The sequence below is a fragment of the Chelon labrosus genome (assembly GCF_963514085.1).
Source record: "Chelon labrosus genome assembly, chromosome: 16".
Taxonomy (NCBI): domain Eukaryota; kingdom Metazoa; phylum Chordata; class Actinopteri; order Mugiliformes; family Mugilidae; genus Chelon; species Chelon labrosus.
Genome location: NC_140349.1, coordinates 1228494 through 1251420, shown reverse-complemented (window position 1 = coordinate 1251420; position 22927 = coordinate 1228494). Strand labels below are relative to the sequence as shown.

General features: G+C 42.6%; 2 protein-coding genes across 3 annotated transcripts in view; one reads left to right on the top strand and one right to left on the bottom strand.

Annotated features, from left to right (window-relative positions):
- Nucleotides 1–3055, bottom strand: LOC311500934 (DEP domain-containing mTOR-interacting protein-like; the record flags this gene model as incomplete). The annotated part of the gene is made up of 5 exons (XM_084562572.1): nt 1–271; nt 356–460; nt 577–647; nt 740–919; nt 3037–3055. 5 exons carry the CDS (start codon nt 3053–3055, stop codon nt 143–145), a joined length of 504 nt encoding a protein of 167 aa, XP_084418698.1. The 3' UTR covers nt 1–142.
- Nucleotides 3056–16232: 13177 nt separating this feature from the next.
- Nucleotides 16233–22927, top strand: part of enpp2l (ectonucleotide pyrophosphatase/phosphodiesterase 2-like) — a 41050-nt gene continuing 34355 nt past the window's right edge. For both annotated transcript variants that reach the window (XM_084562997.1, XM_084562996.1), the window contains exons 1-8: nt 16233–16504; nt 18668–18773; nt 19172–19321; nt 20681–20806; nt 20896–20956; nt 21629–21726; nt 21869–21948; nt 22126–22245. In XM_084562997.1, the coding sequence (XP_084419123.1) occupies nt 16487–16504; nt 18668–18773; nt 19172–19321; nt 20681–20806; nt 20896–20956; nt 21629–21726; nt 21869–21948; nt 22126–22245 (759 nt within the window). In that variant the 5' untranslated portion in view covers nt 16233–16486. The remainder of the gene's footprint in view (nt 16505–18667; nt 18774–19171; nt 19322–20680; nt 20807–20895; nt 20957–21628; nt 21727–21868; nt 21949–22125; nt 22246–22927) is intronic.

The window sequence follows — 22927 nt, the reverse complement described above, 5'->3', positions numbered from 1 at the left end:
AGGTTCTCCATGTGGTTCCTGTCAGCGCCAGGTCTCCAGGTCCATCTTTGCCGTCTCACACTGGACTCAGAGATGACTGAAAAGCAGAACACGGTACGCAGCATTCTCTCAGACTCCACTTAGTGTCTGTCCATTTCCTTCCTCAGTGTTCAGTCTCCTCCATCACCTCCATCACCACGGACCTGGGTCCGGTCAGGATCAGGTGGCTGACGGTCCGGTAGTCCAGGTTGAGGACATTGAGGCCGTTGACCGAAACCACAAACTGGCAAACCTGCAGCAGGACGTAGACGTGATATCTTTGAGATCCCTCATTCTAACTAACGATCTTTAATACTACATGTCCCATGATGCCTACCTTCATCCCTGCTGCAGCAGCTGGGCCGGAGGGTTCCACGGCTTGGATGTGGCACGGCCGGTTTCCTCTGACCACAAACCCCCAGCCCACTGCATCCCCCACAATCTGCAGACACACAGGTCAGATATTTAACATTTCATCTTTTATTCATGGATACGTCTCTGTCTTGACACCTTTTCTAGAGTTCCTCTCAGCTTTTAAAGGTGAAATCGTTGACGTACTGTAAAGGTTTTCTTGATGTAGGGTCCTCCGGGTTTCTGCAGCTCCTCTGCGCTCACAGGTCTCTTCAGGACTGAGCACGAGACAGAAGAAAAGACAAAAGCATGTTCAGACCCCAACCAGCTCTGACTTTGCACCAATGTGTTTGATTTTTTTTTTATTTACCTGATTTGGGGTTGGAGAGCACCAGGGAGCAGGAGGAGGAGGAAGAGGAGGAGGAAGTGCTGGAGATGCTGACTGCTCTCCTGCTGTACCTGCTCCCTTCACTGCAGCTCCTCATCCGGGCTTTACCCTGACCTCCACATCCTCCACCCGTCACCGCTTTCACATCTTTGGAAGGAGTGACTGATGGAGACACAGAGGATTTAATGAACTACACCATGGATCATATCAAGTCAGAGGAGTATTAACGAGTATTATTTTTCTTGAACAAATAAAATAAACTGTGGAAACGTCCACACGTTCAGTAATCATAATTAAAATTGACCCAGTTCTGTGTTTAACTTCCTCAATTCAGCTTCCAGCCGATCTGTTTCTGTTCAAACACGCTGTGATAAGACGCCTTGCTTCTTTAAATAGCACAGATAAGAAAGACAAACTGAGGTCACGGTGTTGGACTGGGTGGAGGAGGGAGTTGGAGGTGGAGTTGGAGGGGGTTGACCCTTGTCTTTCAAGCATATTTTTACAGTGGATTTGTTGTCTCTGTTGTTGTTTGCTCCAAAAGAACTAGGAGTTACTGAGAGATGTGTTCCTGTGTTGCTGAATCTCCTCAGACCTGGATTCATCTCTACAGTGTAAACACAGAAATGAATGATGATGTGACGAGGAAAACCAGGTCCTCTCAAGAAGGGACACGTCAAACTCCAAACAATCTCTGCAGAAGCACCACGGCTTTATACAATCTGTTCTGTTTTTTTTGGCTGTACATATTTTTGCCATAGATTCTGTATATTCCCATATTTACTGAAGACACGTTCCTCAGTTTTCTCCCACAACTAACCGGAGGTACATCGTATCACATCACATCCATCACATCGCATTGCACCATACTGCACCGTATCGCATATGTATCGTATCGTATCGTATCGTACCTTCTCTGTATTGTATTGTATTGTATCGTACCTTTTCTGTTTTGCATTGTATCGTACCTTTTCTGTACCATATCACATCACATCTTGTATCGTATCGTATCGTATCGTATCGTATCGTATCGGTCAAATAATGTCAGACACTTTTGGCTCTTAGTTATGCTGCTATAGCTCTAGGCTGCTGGGGGGGGGGGGTCACATAGAAGGATCTTGGTTCTGCTCAAGGTTTCCTCTTGTTAAAATGAGGTTTTCCTTGCCTCCCCTGTCTTGGTGCTCGTCCTGGGGTCTTCAGGCTCTGGATTCTGTAATTGTTTTGAAACTATTTGAATTGTTGTTGACGCCATAATCAATAAAATAGGGTTCAATCAGAGAGTAAGAGTATAAAAACGTCACTGCTTTATCTTAAAGCCGTCATATCTGTCAAACTACTGAATGTCAAGGAATCCTTCAGTATATGTTGTGAAGGTTTATTGTTTTAGAGTTTACAGCTCTACTGAACTGATTGGCTTTTTATTCCCTCTTCACTTCCTCCAGCTCCCATTCATTTCTTATCAGCTGAAATGAAACCGGTGCTATGGGTAAATATTGACATGACTCCAGGTTCATTTCTTCCACCATGCCACTGTTCAGCTCTGCATACCACATATCACATCTCCAGCATGTTAGTGTGTCATTCAGCGGACCTTATCTCACAAACACTCCTTTAATTGGGTCAGTTGGTGATTCAGGGCAGTCTCTCTCACACCCCCACACAATAAAAGCAGAATATAACCATAAAGCTGCCTGATGACAAATCAAGGTCTTTGTCTCATCATAACATAAACACTTTCTGTTTGGGATAATCATTTACTCATGACTTCCTCCTGTGGTAAATGGTAGTGTTGTGATTTACTGGTTAGTGCGCTGGTTTATTTAATGTTTTGTACAGCCAGTACTGAATTTAGATGATAAATGAATGAAAATAATTCTCAGAAATGGAGAAAAAGTGACTCCACTGACATTTTAAATTCACCATTTAAACATAAATTCATCACTTATACGCAAATGTTTGACTACGTAAAGTAAAACTGTCTGATTATACATAACAGGAATATCATCTGCACACATAATTAAATACTGTGTTAGGTTTAATGTCTTTCTAACGGCTTATTGGTTACTTATAATAAAAACTAATGGAGTGAGCCGCTCTTTATTAACTCTCTCTAAAGTCTATGAACTGCAGCAGAGGCCTGGTCTGGGCTCACATGCAGTAGTATCAGGACAGAACGAGATGCTCATTCACAAATTAAAATGATAAATATGTGTTTTAACGTCCCGTGAGGCCACTAAGGCTCTGAACTCCTTGTTGTTTCTGTCCAAACTCTGCGTCCTTACCTGCTGTACGAGGTCCCATCTCCCCTCAGCTGTTTATCCGGTCGCTCAGAAATGAAAGCTGTTGAGGATGTTCACCAGTTGACTTTCAGCGTCTCATAGAAACAGACGGACTGATCACGAGCCTGGGACAGTCCTCTTTAGGCTCTAAGACAAGTTTTCTCCAATGTTGTCTTTTTCAGGTGGTCTCTTAAAGCTGCCTCCACTGTGTTTACAGTCTGAAAGCCAAGGGAGTCGACTGGTTGCAAAGAAAATGTGTGAGTGAGCTAAATATTAACCCCCTGAACAAACAGAGGGACTGTCAGCGGGAGGGAGGGAGGAGGAGACAAGAACAGTTTCTCATCTCTGGAATAAAACAAGTAGGAACGATACTCTGTCATTTCTATCTCACTGCTCAAAACTGAATTTAACAAGTTACAGAAAAAAATGAACAAAGTCTTTGTGTTCCAGTCTGCAGAGGCTGCATGTAGATTCTCATTTCGCCAGTTGCACAAGTTCTTAACATAAATCAACGTCATTGCAAGGTGGATAATTGAAATAATGTCTGGACTTTTGATCAGTGAGAGTAAACCTGGTGGAGATTCAGGATCAAAACAGAAGTTAGAACTTGGAACCGAAGAATCCTGAATCTGTAAAACATTCATCATATCGTGCACAACTAAAAGAATAAAACTCTCTGATATGTGATATGTGGGCCCGACAGACTTCCAGGTTGTTGGTTTGACTCCATGCTATCTATCTTGCAAAACCGTTTCCCCAGCAGCAGCAGCAGCAGCTATTGAGAAAGGTGTCAAACCTCATGTTTGAGCTTTCAGTAACTCAACCAGAACTGAGTGTTCCTGAGAAGACTGAATAACATGAATGATATCTCTGCTGCAGGTTTGTGATTCATACTGATAACTGATTTCTTCATAAAAGTCCTGCATTGTGCAACTGAAACACACTTCAGCTTTTTTTTGTTTTTCTTTAAACAAACACGATTGGAGAGCAGGCAGACGTGTGAAGGCTTGAGGAAGGTTGCTGCTCGCCAGCCTGGTTGCCATGCAGACTGTAGGAGGCTGCAGCTGGAGAGGAAAGGGAAACACAGAGATCACTTCTGCTCTGATGGACGGAGAAGAATTAGGACAAAGGGGAAAGAGGTGGAGGTTTCCATCAGTCAATATGGAGCAGAGAGGCGAGAGCAGATGTAGACACCTCTAGAACACAAGATCCCACATAGTATGTGCCATGTACATGATAAAGTATGTGTATGACTCAGGTATTGTAGATTCTCAACCTGCCTGATCTGTAACGGAATAATTTAAATGAAAAAGGGGTTAATGCACATTATGGTGTAGAAGAAAGTATATGTATGTAAGAAAAGAGTGAAAAACATAAATGCATGAAGGATGCATGTGATATTTTGTGGATTAATCCTAATTATAGTCAAAAAGACTATGATATCATAGTCTTTTTGACTATAATTAGGACATTTCTGCATGTAGAAACTTTCAGCAGATCCTGACACAAGTCTTTGAAAGTACACAAAGAGAACCAAATAAAACACACTCTACTTTGATATTTGTTTATTCAGGGTAATGAATCATGTCTTCACATCTATTAGTTGCAAAACAGAGTGAACCCCCCTTTGCAGCATTAATATCAACTAAACATTTCTGGTAACTGCTGATCAGTGGTCTACAGCAGCTTGGAGGAATTTTAGCCCATTCTTCAGAACAGAACCACTTCAGTTCTGAGATGTTGGTGGGTTTCCTCACATCAACTGCTTGCTTCAGGTCCTTCCACAACATTTCTATTGGATTAAGGTCAGGACTTTGACTTGGCCGTTCCTAAACATTCATCTTGTTCTTCTTTAACCGTTCTTTTGTAGAACCACTTGTGTTCTTGGTTCTCGTTGTCTTGCTGCATGACCCAGTTTCTCTTCACATTCAGCTCATGGACAGATGTCCTGACATTTTCTTTTAGAGTTCACTGGTAGAATTCAGAATCCATTGGTCCATCAATGATGACAAGCCGTCCTGGTCCAGATGCAGCAGAACAGGCCCAAACCAGGACATTAGCACCCCCATGTTTGATGGAGGGATGAGGTTCTGATGCTGGAAAACAAATGAAACAGTGTTTAAGTAAAAATGAAATGAAGGGAGAACAAGGACCATCGGGGACCACAGAGCAGTACATCAAGGACTTTGATTTATCCCGTATCTTATTAAATCTGCAGAAAAGTGCTTAAATTCCAGGACTTAAAGTCTGAAACAAAAGCTTCAATAAAACTGAACCAATCAATATTTTTTACTTTCTTTTCACTGATACCAATAACATAATGTTTTACTTTGGCCTTAAGAATTAGATTTAAACTGAAGATGTAATTTAAAGGATACGATTGTGTTCATATAAACAGAATATTTTAAATGATAACACAAAAATGTCTTGATGCTGCTCTTGATGTCAGAATGACAAAGTCTGAACCTGAGCTGAGTCAACTGGACAACGTGGCCGACAATGACAACAATGTTGTTGTCGTTGACAACAACAACACCGACGGGTTCCAGACAAGTAAACAGGCCTCTGATAATCCGCCTTCTGTTGTGTCTGCAGGACCAACATTCCTGACCCTTCACTGATCAATCAGTGCAGCTGCTTCATGAGTCAGACGGACAACATGGCTTCTCAAAAGGAAGATAACAATACAGAGATAGAGACAACGGGATCAGGAGAGCAGTTTTCAGGGTGTCCTGTGGTGTCTGGCAACAGAATGTTGTTAGTATGGGGGCCTTTGAGGGGAGGGGCCTCTGTGGATCATCCCACAGATACTTGATCAGTTTGGGATCTAGTGAATCTGGAGGCCAGGTCAACACCTTGTGCTGTTCTTCATGTTTTTTTTAGTTGTTCCTAAAGTGTTTTTGTGTGTGTGTCTGTGTCAGGCTGCATCCTGCTGGGGATGGCTGCTGCCATCAAGGAGTGTCATTGCTATGGGGTGGGGGTGCCTGGTCTGGTCTAGGTGGGGTGGGGGTGCCTGGTCTGGTCTAGGTGGGTGCTACATGTCTAAGTAACATCCACACCAATGAATGCCAGGTCCAGAAGTTTCCCAGCAGAACATTGAACTGTCACAAGATGAAGTCAGTGTTATTTACTTCTCCTGTCATAATGTTGTGGCTGATTGCTGTATAAAGTCAGCTGGAGTGGAAGGGTTCTGAAGACATTTCACCTTGACTAGTGTCAAGCGAGTATCTGATGAATAACTCCCACAGATATCCGACTAGTCCATTAGATCTGAAGGAGCTACTTGGATGAAACGTCTTCAAGAAACTCTTTTGAAGAAGAAGAAAGTCTAGCTTCAAGGAAACATTGGTCAACATAGACTTTAAAGAAAGTCTAGCTTCCTTTCTTTAAAGACCTTCTCCAACTTCTTGAAACTAGAATGTAAATGCCAACTGAACCATGATTCCTCTAAAAAAGGACACAACAACTGACCGTGGACTCCTCTGGAGACAAGAAGAACCACATGTCCTTTAGATTATCTCTCACTTTGCCACGTTTCCAGTCGGTAAATGATTGTTTTTATTGGTCAACATCAAGATACACAGTGTGGAATGCAAGAGAAGATTAAAAGAAATTCTCAGAGTTTTTGTTGAGAAATGTTGCATAAAGTGATCAATAAATGATGGTGTCCAGTGCTTTCCTGGTTTTCCTTCAGACTCCAAAAGTCTGATATGATGTGGTTAACACCGTTAAGGAGGTCAGGGGTGCAGAGGAACGTAAGAGAAGCCCTTCATCGTATCGATTCTGTAACCACTCAGATATTTTGTCTTCTTTACTTTGCATTACTTCATTTTTCTGCTGCTCTGTTAGAATCAATAAGAACCTCTGCTCCAAAGGTGATCTCACTTATTGGAATTCCTTGAAGCTCTGGACGTATTGCTGAAGGTCAAAGAGTCAACTTTTAGTTTGGATTGTTGTTGTAGTTGTTGTGAAAGTGTGAACTGTGGCCAGGCAATGAAAACACAGGTCTGTTGATGGAACACGCCCGGAAAAGGAAACGCCACCTGCAACACAACAGCTCCTTACATAAGGTTTAGGAATTCCCTGGAATCAGCGGTTTGGTTTCAAGCTGCAGAAATGTTGTCGTCTACCAAAACAAGCTCTTAACGTTTGACACGGTGACCCCAGAGCTCTGATGCTCCTACAGTAAGTACTCCTATTGCATGCGAGCGTCACTTCATTTATTTGTTTATTCACCTGAGAGACAATTAAACTGAGCCCAGAGCATAACTTTAATAGGCTCACGTGAGATTTTAGTAGGTAAATGTCATCCATAAACTAAACGTTTTACGGTCAGCGTTTTATTGGATTAGACCTCTGTGACTCTTGCTTACTCACATCATTGTTCCTTTTAGTTCAGATCTGACCTTTTGTCGTCACTTTCAACAGAATACAGAATACGAATGTGGTAAATCTCTATCTGGTGTCATTATGAGGCGTATATATCAACCCATACAGAAAAAAAAACAAAAAACTTTTGCATCAATTAGACAGTCCTCCAACCAATCAGAGCCATTTAGCTGTAAACAAATTCAAATACATGATGACAGATGACATATATTACTACTGTCACTCTTTATTCAGCCATCAAGAGCTTTAAAAGGTTATAACATGTCAAAGGTGTGTGTTTAAAGCTCGTTCTACTGCCCTCCAGTGGCCAGAATTACAATGAGTGCAGCTTTCATTTTTGGGAATCCAACTGCTCTTATAGTTTTGCTTTTTTTTTTTTATTGGCCCTGCAGATCTTTAATGGAGCATAACTAGTTTGCAACAGTGGGTTGCCGACCAACTTTCAAGTTCCAGGCTAATCTCAACCCATCTGTTGGGTAACAACACAGAGATACAGACAATGGGATCAAAAGAACAGATTTCTTTTTAAATCCATGAGATTTAAAGCCACACATGATTAACAGAGTAAAGATATTGTAGGTGCAATAGGAAGGAATGGAGAACCCAAGTGAAGACACAGGTGAAGGGTTTCTGCTGCCCCCCAGTGGCCGAAATTACAACTACAACAGCTTTAAGGTTTGTAAATCTAACCGCTCTTATAGTTTTACTTTTTTTTTTTTTTTTTTTTTTTATAAAGCTTAACTAGTTTGTACCGGTGGGTTGCAGACCAACTTTCAAGCTCCAGGCTCACAGGACAACTGCAGCCAGTAAATTGACATAAATTCCTGTGACTAATATTTACCATGTCAGGCTTCACAGGGTTAACTTATTAAGCCATGTCCCATGTTTTTTAATAGAAGTCAATACTGAAGTCTATTTTTACCTGAGGTCTATTTCAGGTAACACTCTCCTCATGATCAGCTCGGTGATCTGATGCCGTCACGTCTCATTGATTTCATGGATCAATAAGCTGCAGGACTGGGAACACTGCAGTCGATATACAGTACAGGGAGTTATAACCCTTAACACGGTGTTCTATCACTGTGTACATTGCTATTTATTGCACTCTTGAAGCTTTAATATCTGTGGAAAGGTCACAGATAAAACACACAGTATATCGACATCAACCTGCAGATTATTTATTATATTAGAGTACTGTTACAAATCTACAGTGCTGCTTCAATTAATCTGAGTAAAATGTAACATTTGTTTTGTTGTGTCTAACTTCTAACAGTTTATTGTAACTCCATCTCTCACCTTCTATTTACTGTAACAGAGGTTATGCTGCCCTCTGCTGGACGAAGGCTTCTTTCACACTCACTACTGCAGGTTATTTTTCTTTTTATAAATTCATCAAATTATATTTATTTGTTTTCCGGTTTGTTTTCAAGGATTAAGTCCTGAGAGTAGACAAAGATAACCCAATCAAACAAATTAAACTGAAATAATACACTTATATAATCAATCATGTGTTTATATCTGTGAGGTGTTAAAGTCAGAGCCTCCTTGTGTCCAGTCTCTGCTGTGACCTCCTTGTAACTAAATGTTTCTGGTAACTGCTGATCAGTGGTCTACAGCAGCTTGGAGGAATTTTAGCCCATTCCTCAGAACAGAACCACTTCAGTTCTGAGATGTTGGTGGGTTTCCTCACATCAACTGCTTGCTTCAGGTCCTTCCACAACATTTCTATTGGATTAAGGTCAGGACTTTGACTTGGCCGTTCCTAAACATTCATCTTGTTCTTCTTTAACCGTTCTTTTGTAGAACCACTTGTGTTCTTGGTTCTCGTTGTCTTGCTGCATGACCCAGTTTCTCTTCACATTCAGCTCATGGACAGATGTCCTGACATTTTCTTTTAGAGTTCACTGGTAGAATTCAGAATTCATTGGTCCATCAATGATGACAAGCCGTCCTGGTCCAGATGCAGCAGAACAGGCCCAAACCAGGACATTAGCGCCCCCATGTTTCAGTATATAAATGTGAATGGATAAAGAGGACAAATACTGGAAAGAGTTAAAGTGAGAGTAAAGAGAACATGACCCGTACTGAACACTTTATACAGAGTAAAAACAGCTGAGTTTTATTTGTATGTCTGACTCTTTTTCTTCTGAAAGGAGATCAAAATGCTAGGAAGCTTCAGGATGGTGAATTCACAGCTCATGCCAGTCTGTTCTCCTTTATTTCCAATAAAGAAAATGAAACTGTGTGTGGATAAGATCACACCTAATGACCTTTAGCCTTTGGATGGTGTTTTATAATGTGTTTTGGTTATTACCTTACATCTAACATTGTCCAGCTGTGTGAAGAAACACACTCACATTACATAAAAGGCTAACTCTCTAAATTATTCTCAAGCAAAAATCTGAATAATCTGGAAATTAAAGAAAAATGTTCTCTATGAGAACAAGACTGAGTGTTACTGTAAGATACATATGTCAGATGAGACATGTGATCACTGGAACAGGCTGTGTGTGTGAGGTTGTGTGTGTGTGTGGGTGTGTGTCTGCGTGTGTGGGTGTGTGTTTGAGCATAGTGAGGCAAACATTAACTTTGTCCAAAGTACATGACTGTTCCTGTACTACGATGCACAGATCTCAGCAGAGTTCATGTATCTGAGTGAGATCTCGTCTGAACTTCAAACTCTGTACAGGAGCATGTGTGGCTGACCTCCTCTGGTCCAGTAATGGGGGGACACGTCTCTGTTAGCACCAACCCACTGGATGTCTGATGGCTACTGTGATCACTACAAGAACTTTTTTTTAAAAAAGCTGATAAGATGTCAAAGGTGTTTAAAGCTCGTTGGTGAGTTCTACCGCCCCCTAGTGGCCAAAACTACAATTAGTGCTGCTTTAATTTTTGGGAATCTGCTAATAAAACATAAATTAGAACTGATTGTTATTGGTCTTGTAGTTTTTACTTTATATATTTATTATTTCTAACACAAAAAGATATCTCAAGCTTAAAATGATAAATATAACATATCTGCCACCTGCTGGATTTATTCATGCACTTTCATTAATTTACTTTTCATTTCTTTGCAGGGATATCATATTATTATATAGTATATACATTATACATATGTATATTTAGTTTACTGAAGTAACGCAATTACTCCATACTTTAGACACTGTAGTAAAACTGTGAACACTTGAGTATGAAATACAGCACGCATTTCGCAATTTCAATCTGCCGCAATGGCAATTTTATTTTTTTTCTAATTTAATCTTACTGATTATGTAAAAGATTAAAATGCCGTCTTAAAATCTGGATTAATTTAGTCCACATTAGTGGAAATTAAATAGAATTATGGGTGATGTTGCAGAAGTTCACTTAATAATAAATATCGTCTTTTGTTGTTCTCAGTTTTCACAATTTAATGAAATAACCTATAGAAGATATTTTCAGTTTTTTAGTCAAGCTTCACCTGATTAATAGTCCAAATCAAATTATTTTATTTGCTCTAAAATAAAGTTAAAGTCAGTAAACTGCCATAAATTCCTGTCTGACTAATATTTCATTTCAGGCTTCACATGGTTTACCCAGAGCCAATGAATTGTCTTATGTTTTTGTTTATTTTTTATGAAAGTTTTTGATTACTTAACAAAAGTGTAATATGGCTATGACATCAAAAATGTCAAAAATTAAATTTTAATTGTTCAAAATAATAAGTAAAATTCAGGAACACATCCTCCTGCACGGCACAGCTTTTTGTTTATGGGCCACAGGTTTTGATCCAGTGAAGTTTTTAACCCTTCTTCTTACTTTATCAGAATCTTTCTAACTTTAATTTTAGTGAAAGTTTATTTTCTTGTTAAATAGTTGAAAAAAGTTCACTTTTAATATTTTGTACTATACTGATTCTGCAGTTTCGTTTATTAAAAGCTGCTATCATCTGTCTCCAGGTTCCCAGTGAGTCCTCTGTGCTGCTGGTTCCTTTCGCTGTCTTGTTCCAGGACGCTTGTTTCTGCTTTCTGTGAGCAGCGGAGCTGACAGCTGCACTTCCAGCTGCAGTGAAGGAAGTTCTGGTTCAAAACGCTTCCTCAGCTTCCTCAGAGGTTCAGCAGGAGACTTTGGTTTGAAAAGGAGATAAAACAACACCACATCCAGGTTTAAACAAACATGCACTCGGTTTGCTTCTCATGCATTTCAAATGTACTTTTTCAAAGTTGTTTTTTGGAGCTTTAATCTTTTTATTTGAGGAGGCAACATACAGCGAAGTGTGCAGGCTGGATATGAACTTGCATAACTGCAGTGAGGACTATAGTCTCTGGTTTTGGGCTCATTCTGAACCAGGTGAGCTATCAGGACGTCCACTCATCCAGACACTGATCTTCTCTGATATTAGTCTGATCTGGAGGTGACCAGGGCCATGAGAGGGGAAGGGTGTGAAGGGGTTTAAGCCCGTCCTCAGGCCATGAAGCCTGCAAGACTCTGGATCATTATGTGTTCACACAAAGGAACAAAGTGACCTTGTGTACAGAGCGTCTTGTTGAAGTCTGTGTGAGTTTCTGATTGGCGGTTGTCCCCGAGTCCAGGTGCACTGAAACTCAAGCCGTGGTCTGACTTCCTCCAGGATCATCCAGGTAAGCGTGGCCTCAGGCGGTGAACGCATCGCCCAATCAGATCGCTCTGTGGCTGATGGAAGGTAATCTGTGCCGGGGGCCAGGGGGAGTGTGTGTCTTTGTGCTTTGGCATCCACCTCCAAGACGCATGCACGGCTCCACAGGCCTCAGAAATTGGATTCTGGTTGCCTTCAAACGCCCTGAAATGTTTTGTATTCAGAGTTGAGTGAGAATCTTTGTGTGTGTGCGTTTGGCGTGCAGCCAGGCCCTCTGTATGTGCGCCTACCCCTGCATATGTGACTGTTTATGCATGTGTGTGGTCTTTGTAAGATGAGGATGTTTTCCCCCGAGGTGATGGGCGTGCAGATCACTTTCAAAGCCGTGAGATTTGTTCCCCCCGCGAACAAAATGTTTCCAGGCAGAGTCAGCGCCAGCTCAGAACTTTCAAAAGGCCCTGAATTGAGAGCAGCGCCGCGAACGGAGGCGTAATGCTTCGGCTTTTTCTGTGGCATTCATCCAGAATCACAGAGCAGATAAACATCTTATGAAGGCTGGTACCCGTCGTGCAGAGCTCCGTAGCCGAGGTATTAGTCTCCAACAGAGAGAGAGCGCAGAGACGGCTTTAAAGCAGAGAGCTGTCTTCATAGCACGGCATCTTTGTCTCAGTGTTAACAAAGAAAAACAGTCAGATATTTCCTTCTCTCTCAGTTTATCTCACAGGACGAGATTAGTTCCTCCAATAGTGACTGATGTGACAGAAAGTGTCTCTTACAACGTGTCCTGCTCAAATCTTTGCAAAAGCTTACAAGGAGAAGATGTGAAACTTCCAAACATTTGTGTGTAGAAAGGAATATCTCCTACCTGTTAATGTGGAGAAACTAAGTCTAGTGTAGTAGCTGTTAAACAGTTTGGCTGATTGGTGCACGACTTCTGCTCTGTCCTGCAGCACCGGTTCCTCACTTCCCTACAGTCGAAGGTTAAACTTTGGCTGAACCAACTATTCAGCGAGTCCTGCATTCACTTGTTTCTTGAGTAGAGCCTTTGAACATCTGCTAAAATTCAGTCCGTGATAACTCTAAAAGTTGACTTTCTCTGGAGGAAAGTTCCGATGATAACAGTTTTATTCTTGTCTGTTTCCATTCACGATAGCGTTCCTGGGAGCCGTGAACACCGAGAGATATGTTCATGAACACCAACACCCACATGGACACCAAACAGTTGGTCAAAAATGGATCAAGACATCCAAGGAAAGGATCTCTACCAAACACTGGGAATAGTACATACGTATGGTGTTAAAGAAGTCCTGCTTTCATTTCAGCAATGTTCAAAGTATCTTAGATTAAAATAAAGGGAAACCTTGACAGTCCAAGATGCAAAAAACAGAGACAGTAAATGAGTCCATAAAATGCAACACACTCTCAATGCGACAGTAAGTCACAAAGCCAGAGAGTAAGATGTCCTGTTTCTAAACCCCTGTCCTGTTGCAGCCGACCTCTGACCCCAACATGTATGCATCTCGAAGCTGAGTAAACTTATTCAGTGGACAAACAGTCGACAGGTGCTGTGCTGTGTCCCTGCTCTAAGGCTCCTCCTGAACTCACATCTAAACACCTTTGATAATTATCAGTGTTGAGCTGCACAGGGCAGGTGAGACTACGTGGGTGGTATGTACAGCCTTGAACAAGGAGAGCAGGTAAGAGTGGAGTAGGTGGTCTACAGCAGACAGAGGTTAAAGATGGCGCTCAGATTAAATCAGTGACAGCAAACATTAGAGAGGCACAGAATTAACCTTTGGTCCAACAGAATCTCCAAATGATATAACTTTGTTTTTATCCATGAATATTAGACAGTGATTCATCAGTTCTCCACATGTTGTGCTAGCAGAGATACGTTGAAGATGATGTTTCACATTTACAGTATGAACTAGAGTTAGATTTAAAGCTCATATTGGCCTGTATTCAGCAGAACGTGGACAGTTTACAAGACTATTTTCCAACGTTTGGATTTCAGAAGTTCTCCGTCATAAGTCACTCTCTGCAGCCTTGAACACAGATGCCAGGACACTGTTCCCTCTGCTTTGGAACGTTTGTCAGCTGAACACAGAGCGTATAGTCATGCAGGGAATAAACAGAGTTTGGTAATGAAGTGACTGTGGTCTTCACTGCCATTTAAAAAGGTTTCAATTCAAATCTCAGGCCAAGACAAACGGAACATGGCATAAAACTGCAGAACTCCATGAAGCCTTTAGTTTTACTCAAAACACCTGTTTACAGCACAAATCAATAAATTCATATTTATAAAGTAACTTTTAGTGAGTTGATCACGTCAGTGATTGGTTGTGTCATCATTTATAAACCTGTGATTAAAAGACGTCAGAGATTTCTGGTCTAGAGTGAAATGTCCTGACTGTTAGTAGAGTTACCAGGCAGTACGTGCAGTTTGTCTACCCTCAACAGTTTGGTTTTCCATCAAGTCATTGTCAGCTTAAGTTAGATTCTATTAAATTCAGATTTATTGATTTAGGACCAATAATAATCAAACTTGCATCAAGATGGTTGACATAGCACGGAGTTGTAGGATGCAGCAAACGCAAAGGCAAAGGATGCCAGAAAATACCTCCAACAAGATCCAGCTCAAATGGGAGGGTGGGCGGCTAGGTTTCATCTGCACAGCAACGGAAATGTATTTAAATTCAAATCTGATGTGAAATATGACTTCCTGATAATATCTTCTATAGTAGACAACATATATAAGATGCATAATGGGAAAAGTAATGGTCCTAGCACAGAACCTTGTGGAACTCCATAAGTATCAAGTATCAACTGGATAGTCCTTCTGCCAATCAGAACCATTACATTATAAACTAATTTATAAGAGAGGTGCAGTTACTCTTCTGTGCCATCACCACATTAAGCCCCGCCTCTAAACAATCTGATTGGCCCAGCAGATCTTCGCAGGAGCAGACTCAGTTGCCAACAGAGAGACTCCAGGGCCCATATTCCTAAAGATTCCTAGAATCCTCTCAGAGCTCCTAACTTAGCCTAAACATTCCTGTCAAGGAGTCTCAGCTCAGGAGTCATTCCAGAACATTCTCAGAGAACTCTGATCAAGGAATGGACAGAAACTCTGATCTTAGTGAGGAGGTGTTGTGATTGGTTGATCCTAAAAGCTAGATAAAAATACACTGTTGATAATGGTGATAATGAGCCTAGAATGGAGCATCAGATCTTTTTCTGGATCAACTGGTCAACGAGAATAAAAGTGTTTTGAGACGTAGATTTGGCTCCAGTGTCACACTACAAGACAAGAAGCAGACATGAGGAAATACAACACGACAGATAAATGCCTCCTTTCTGCTTCAGAAACTCCTAAGACTCTTAAAAGTCCTCCTCCCTGCTTTGAACAGATCTCACCTTAGGAGCTCTCTGAAGAGCTGCGATTCTTTAGGAATACCTTTTATCTTTACTGGGATCTACTCTGAACTTTGAGGGGAAATTCTTAGAAAACATCAGAATTTTCTTAGAGTTTGGCCTCTAGGAGCAACTCTTTGTTCTAAGAATACGGGCCCTGAACAACTTTCCACCCTTTAAGATTTTGTGAATGGGTGTATTTGGTCTGGTTTCAAGACTAACTGCACCATTAGCAAGTTGAAATCTACAAGTATATGATTCCAGAGAGCTTAGTGAGGTTCATTAGATCTGATCAGTGATGGTTCAGTGGGGTTGAATGCAGGACCAAGGCTGTGATAAACCACTGCCGCTCCCTAAACGGTCACCATAACTGATCCTTCACCTTCATTGAGTCTCAGAAATAAAAGGACTTACAGTTTCACCTCGAGACGTCAGCGTGGGACTCAGACTGGAGCAGAACTGAAAGCAGCTTTGTCATGGAATATGTGCAGATGTTATTCAAACTGTGTGATTCCTCACTGCTGCAGACTTCTAAAACTCAGAGCTCATCTTTGACCAGGAACACGGGAGTGATTTTAGGTCCTAGTCTCCCAACACACCAAGAAAACTCCTCTCATCTTCATTTAGGAGAAGTGTTGAGGAGACAACAGGACATTATACAAGCTTCTCACTCTCTCTCTCTCTCTCTCTCTCTCTCTCTGGGTGACCAGTCCAGTGCTGCTGACTGTGTTGGACTCGGGAGCGTCACCCCGACCTGACGCACTCTTGTACCAGAGCGCAGCTGTCACCATTACTTCATGCTTATTGGCTCAAGACCGAGAGAGGCAGAGGCAAGGCAAAGTCAAACAACTGGAAAAGAGAGAGAGAGAGAGAGAGAGAGAGAGAGAGAGAGAGAGAGAGAGAGCGAGAGAGAGAGAGAGAGTTGGACCCCTGCGCTCTGCTCCATCGATCTGCAGAGGTGCGCAGAGGATCTTCTGTCGGACGTTGGACGCAATCTGTGTGCTGTGATTTTTTTTTAGGGGGAATGCCAGAAGTGGATTCACTGTTTGGAACATGCGACTGGGCAATTTGGTACGGTAAGACAGTGGCGGGTCGTGTTCTCTTGCGTGGTTTTGTTTGTAGCTTTCATTTTGGGTGAACCGAAGTGTTCCCCACCTCGGCCCCCTCCCTACACTCCCCGGAAAAAAAAAAAAAAAAAAAGAGGTAGCGCTGTTGCAGGATTGATGTATCGACCGGTGGGAGCTGCTCTTTGACTCTGAAATTTGGAAGCTTTACGTAAAAAAAAGAAAAGAAAGACAAAGAGAAAGACAGAAAGAAGGAAGGTGGTGACACTGAGTCAGTCAAGATGTAGTATGATGATGATGAGGAGGAGGAGGAGGGGGAGGAGGAAGAGGGATTGCCTGGAAAAGCTCAATGTCAACAGTGACACAGATTTGTTTACCTGGGGGAGGTAAAGGTAAGCAAGCTGTAGGTTAATGGTTACACTATGGATTGGCCTAATTTCCATCTGGCACTGCGTGGATCTGATCATCATCTTCATCATCTTCATCATCTGACTGTGGAATTAATTGGAAATGTGAATTAAAAGAACGATAATTAGATGTGATGAGTTGCTGGATGCCTGCAGAGGTTTGGTGAAGAACATCGGGGCACATCCTTGCTGAGTTTAAAAGCTGATGACTCTCTGGCTGAAGTTCAGGGTCCTCATGGTTTGGCTCAGTGGTTGTGGTTCTTCCAGGGAAATCCACAGACCCTTGACTCGTCTCCAGGAGGTTTCCTAAGAATATGAGTCCAAGTTCACAGAGGGAACATGTAGTCAGCCATAACATTATGACCACCTTCCTAATGTTGTGCAGGTCTCTCTTGTGGTGACTCATCAGAAAATGGACATGGGCCTTCTGAGGGTGTCCTGTTGTTAGTGGGGGGTCTTTGAGGGGAGGGGCCTCTGTGGATCATCCCACAGATACTTGATCAGTTTGGGATCTAGTGAATCTGGAGGCCAGGTCAACACCTTGTGCTGTTCTTCATGTTTTTTTTTTTTTAGTTGTTCCTAAAGTGTTTTTGTGTGTGTGTCTGTGTCAGGCTGCATCCTGCTGGGGATGGCTGCTGCCATCAAGGAGTGTCATTGCTATGGGGTGGGGGTGCCTGGTCTGGTCTAGGTGGGTGCTACATGTCTAAGTAACATCCACACCAATGAATGCCAGGTCCAGAAGTTTCCCAGCAGAACATTGAACTGTCACAACATGGTTTAAATGTTATTCACTTCTCCTGTCAGTGGTCATAATGTTGTGGCTGCCCCAGCTTTGTCTGTTTGAGCAATGCACACACATTTCCTAGAATTCCTCTGGACAAGGTGCTGAGCTGTATGAGTCAGTGGAGCGAGCTGAGGCACCAGCTCAGTATGAATGAGCTCCTGAAGGTTCTCAGTCATCCAAGATGTTTCAAGTCTCCAGTTCTGGTAGAGAACTGAACGGTTTGACCCTCATCCTTTTCAGTCTCTGGACATTAGCAGGTTATTAGAGTACCATCCACTGGGAAAGGAAAACAGATTCAAAACCGATTCCTCCAGCTACAGGTGAAACCCTCCATCAGTCATTAAGAACTTAAGACTTGGATAAAACGTCTTCAATAGACTCCATTTGCTCATGTTTCATCTTATTTTTGGAGATTCAACTTGAGTCCAGACAAACCTCTTCAAGTAGCTGATAAACAGAATCATAAAGGCTGGTAAACAAGAATGAAATGTTTTTTAATTTAAACCACAGTGTACTGTAGTATTGTAGCAGCGTCAGGCTGCGCTAGCTCTACTAACTGCTCTGTATTTTGCTCGAAGGCATCTTTGCAGCATCTTAACTGAATGTTGTCTCCCTGTTTGTTTTTGTTGTAAACCTTCCTGTTTCTGGAGTAAAAGGTTTTATTGTATACATGCGTATATTTTAGATTTTGACTGTGTGAATGAGTTCATCCTGGATAACGAGTCTTTATCAGTGGCTTATCTCTGAGCTATATACGGAGACCAGAATCAGGCGGCACTTAACGTTTCCTGTTTCCATTCCTGGCTGCCCGTTGACCTCTGACCTCTGTGGAGAGGTGTGAACATGAATGTGTCTCCGAGGAGAGAGGAAAACCTAACTCCAAGTTTGGAGCTGTGGCTGAGCGGTGAAGCTCTGGAGCTGCTGCTGCTGCTGCTGCTGCTGCTTCTGACCTTTGACCTTTGGTGGTTTTTGTCTGCAGGTAGTGGTTGTGTTCTGTCTGTGGGGTTCTGACGTCAGCAGAGCTTATGTGTTTCAAGCCACCCGACCTTTAGAGGGAGGAGAGATCTCCACGCCTCGTGTAAAAGGTGAGAACGAGCCGGAAGCGTTTCCCTGAGGCGTCACAAAAAACCCTGATCGTATGTATAACATGCTTTAAGTAACCAGCGAGGTGCTTCTGGTTGTGTTAGTGTTAAATACAGTTACAGTATTTCCAGCTCCTCTTGTTTGCTTGCTTTAAGTTAAGCTCACTAAACTATAAAACACAAATATGATGCATTTAAAGATGCTTTAACATCTCAGGATCAGTTGCATGCTACGTATGAATGTTCATATTAATGTCAACTAATTCAGTTTTCCACACACATGCAATCAAACTGCAGTGTATGCATGCATGAACAGACCTAGCTGACCTAGCTTCAAGAGAGAAACAACTCAGATTTTATGTCAGCCGTCGTGTCTCACTGTGTCCTTCTCCTCCCTCCAGTCATCTCAGAGTGGGTCAGCTCAGCGGGCTCCTGCCTGGGGAGGTGCTTCGAGCTGGAGGAGGCCGCTCCTCCGGGATGCAGATGTGACAATCTGTGCAAAACCTACTACAGCTGCTGCTCAGACTTCGATGAGCACTGCCTGAAAACAAGTCAGTCTCACTTCTCCTGACGTCCTTGCATCCCTGGTTTTTCCACGCTGTCAATAAAATGTGGCGCTCTTTTCCTCGTCTGCTCGGTCAGAGTGACGTAGCTCAGTGCAGTTAACGCTGGAGCAGACACAAGTCAAGAGAAACACAGTACTGCTATGAGCCTGGTTGTGATTGAGCTCTCGGCTCCAGCTAGCTACACAAACATGACATTAAATTAGCCACAGCTTGTCTATTAATGTGCAAGAGAAGCTTGTAAGCGGTCAGTCGAAGAGGATTGTTGCACAGAATCAAATGAAAAGACATCCCTGCTTTTGTCCAATAAGTATCCAAAAACTCCAGATCCTATATTTCCCTATGTACAAACATGTGTCTAGTGTCTTTAATTTAATACAACCTCCGTGCATGCACCAACGTCTTCCAAACATCTCCGGGATCACCTGAATGTGAAAACACTGCACTGCTACAAGCCTGGTCATGATTGAGCTCTAGGCTCCAGCTCGCTACGCAAACATGACATTAAATTAGCCACAGCTGCAACTGTGAGCTTTTGGCTGCCATTAGCAACATTCAGCGTAGCCTCTTCCATGTTTGACAAACCAACAGAACCCAAAGAACACATGTAGATATTACAGGAAACACTGAGAAGGTTCTGCAAAAACCAACTCAAGGCCAATTCTGTGCTGGCTAAACGGCAGAGCTCTGTCTGTGTCTGCGAAAAACATCTGCCTTCCTTTGGGGGTGGGTGGTTGGTGGACAGCCACTAGGACGGCCCTCAGTCTGTATCTGTAGAGGCCTGTGATTCTTCCACCAAGGCTTAGATTAGATAAAAGCGTGAAAAGAGAGATAAGAAAACGTACAGGAGTCTAGTTTCCACTCTGACATCTTGAATTAAAACAGGTTGGAATGTTTTATGGAAAGCTAAAATAAAACTGACACCTACAGCTATTACAGATGCTGATACTCATGCTGGTGAAAGCTATTTGTTTGGTGTAGCGTGGTACAGCGTCCAGGAGGATAAGTGGTTTCTGCTGCTGCCTATTTAGCGTGGACAAAGGGCTGCTGTTGGAGAGTTTGCTCGTTTTCATCTGATGCTAATTTAGAGCTTGGCGCTGGCTGAAGCGAGCGTATCCACGGTTTCATCTTGAAGACATTAGGGCGAACGACAGCGGGACTTTTTCCAAAAAGAAAAATGAATTTACGATGGTTCTACGGCGCTGAGCTACTCGTGGGTCTTTGCTCGGATCTGGATAATTTGCAGCACATTGCCGTTACTTCACCTCACCTCACTTCACTGTGACGGCAGTGAGGTTACGGTGATGTAGTGATGTTTAATGAACCGCCGTGCTTGGTGTGTCCCAGAGGGAGGATTCGAGTGCACGGAGGAGCGCTGTGGGGAGGAGAGGGACGACAACCATGCCTGCCACTGCTCAGAGGACTGCATGGAGAAGGGAGACTGCTGCTCCAACTACAAGTCCCTCTGCAAAGGTACAAGTCATGAAACAGGTTTTCCTGAAGTGGAAGTCAAATGTACCTTAAACATGGTCAATGACTGTGGTCTGTCGTTTCCTTGTGAGGTGAGATATCGTGGACGCAAGGAGACTGTGAGGAGATCACGTCTGCTGAATGTCCTGCAGGGTGAGACTCTTGTCTATTAATGTGCAATAATAATTAAAGTATAAAGAGAAGCTTCTAAGTTGAAGAGGAGTGTTGCACAGAATCAAATGAAAATACATCCCAGCATTTGTCCAACAAGTATTTTTTTGGAAACTACCTTCAATTTCCAACTCCAAAAACTCCAGATTCCATATTTCCAATTGTGCAAACATGTGTCTAATGCACCAACATCTTCCAAACATCTCCGGGTTGCAGGGTTTTGTTATAAAGTTGCATGACTGAGGGGTGCTTTCACAACGAGATTGTATTTCTGAAAACCAGGAGCATAGATCCCCATGATATGATTGGTTCAATGGGCTGGTGTGAACACAACAATAAGCCCGGTTAGAGATGGTGGTCTCAGCCCAATAGCAGTTTCTCCCTGTAGCAGTTTGTCTGCAGTGTGAAGACACATTAGACACAGATGGATACCACTACCTGGTCTAGATGCTTCAGCAAACTCAAGGTGATGTTCATAGGAACAAAACATAGGTGAAACTGCCCAGAGCTGCTCTTTAAAGACTTAAAGCCGGTCTCTTAAAAGTTATTCCAGGCATCAACTTGAGCAGGCCTTGTCTAGAACCATGTGGTTTCATTCCTTCACTGTTCCTCACATTAACAATGACCTATATACATTGTTCTTGTCCTTCTCAGCTTCGTCCGTCCTCCTCTCATCATGCTCTCTGTCGACGGCTTCAGAGCCTCCTACATGAAGAAGGGCAAATCTGTCATCCCCAACATTCATAAACTCAGTACGTCTTCCTCCTCTTGATATCTTTCTGTACCTGTAGTGATTATAGAGTGACTGATTTCTGTGACTTGTCCATGTTCCACTGTTGGATCCTCTATGTCCAGTATCATCTCAGAGCTTGGCTTCTATTTGTTCCCTCTCAGGTTCATGTGGTACATCAGCACCGTACATGCGGCCAGTCTACCCATCAAAGACTTTTCCAAATTTATACACCCTGGCCACGGTAAGTGATCCTGCATCGTTTCTATCCTGTGACATTAGAAGGTACAGTAGGCTGTTAATGAAGAGTCCTGCTTTTAAACTCAACAGTAAACGGGGTAGTCTGGTTCAGAACGGCCTCATTGTGGTGATGTTGCCACACGACTGATTCTTGATTCATAAAACGCGACTCTCTCTGCAGGGTCTCTACCCGGAGTCCCATGGCATTGTGGGAAACACCATGCACGACCCGGAGTTTAATGCCACCTTCAGCCTGCGCACCAGAGAGAAACTGAACCATCGCTGGTGGGGGGGGCAGCCGGTAAGTGCGGTCTAGATTCCAGCCGGTGACTGGACTGGAATCAGTTCAAGATCTCTGACTGGCTCCAGAACAACAGTCACAAATTAAGATTCTGGTCAAAGAAGTTGGTCTGGATTCAAGGCCTTTATGTTCTGACACAAGTGAAAGTGTGTAATTGACAAAGCGCCCAGTGGTTCATTTCATGGTCTGGAGGTCCTCTGAGAATACCTCTAAGAAAAACAACACTTATGTTAAATGTTGTGGTTTAGACGCTCAGTTAGCCGTGAATCTGATGTCGGCTGAGATCACAGCTCCTACTTGGATCGACCTTGACATTAAACCTCTGGTCTGATACTAAAAACATGAGAAGACGGCGTAGTTTTTTAAATTTTACCTGCTCTTGCGATCTCTGTAGTGGTTCTGAACTCGTAATGTTATATCAGGATGGTTTAAATGTTGAACCAGATGTAATAGTATTAACTTAAGTTCAGTTACAGCTGCAGCATCTTTAACCACCGCGAAGGGACAGAGAAGACACAGGAATAATGGTGGATAACGCCTCTGACCAGATTAGAAATGTTTTCCCATCGTGAACTTTTAAAAATAGTTTCTTGCACGCAAACTGCAAACAATGCACATCAGACCAGCATATACAGTGCATGCAGAATACAATAAGCTGCTGAAGGAATATGAAACCGAGGTG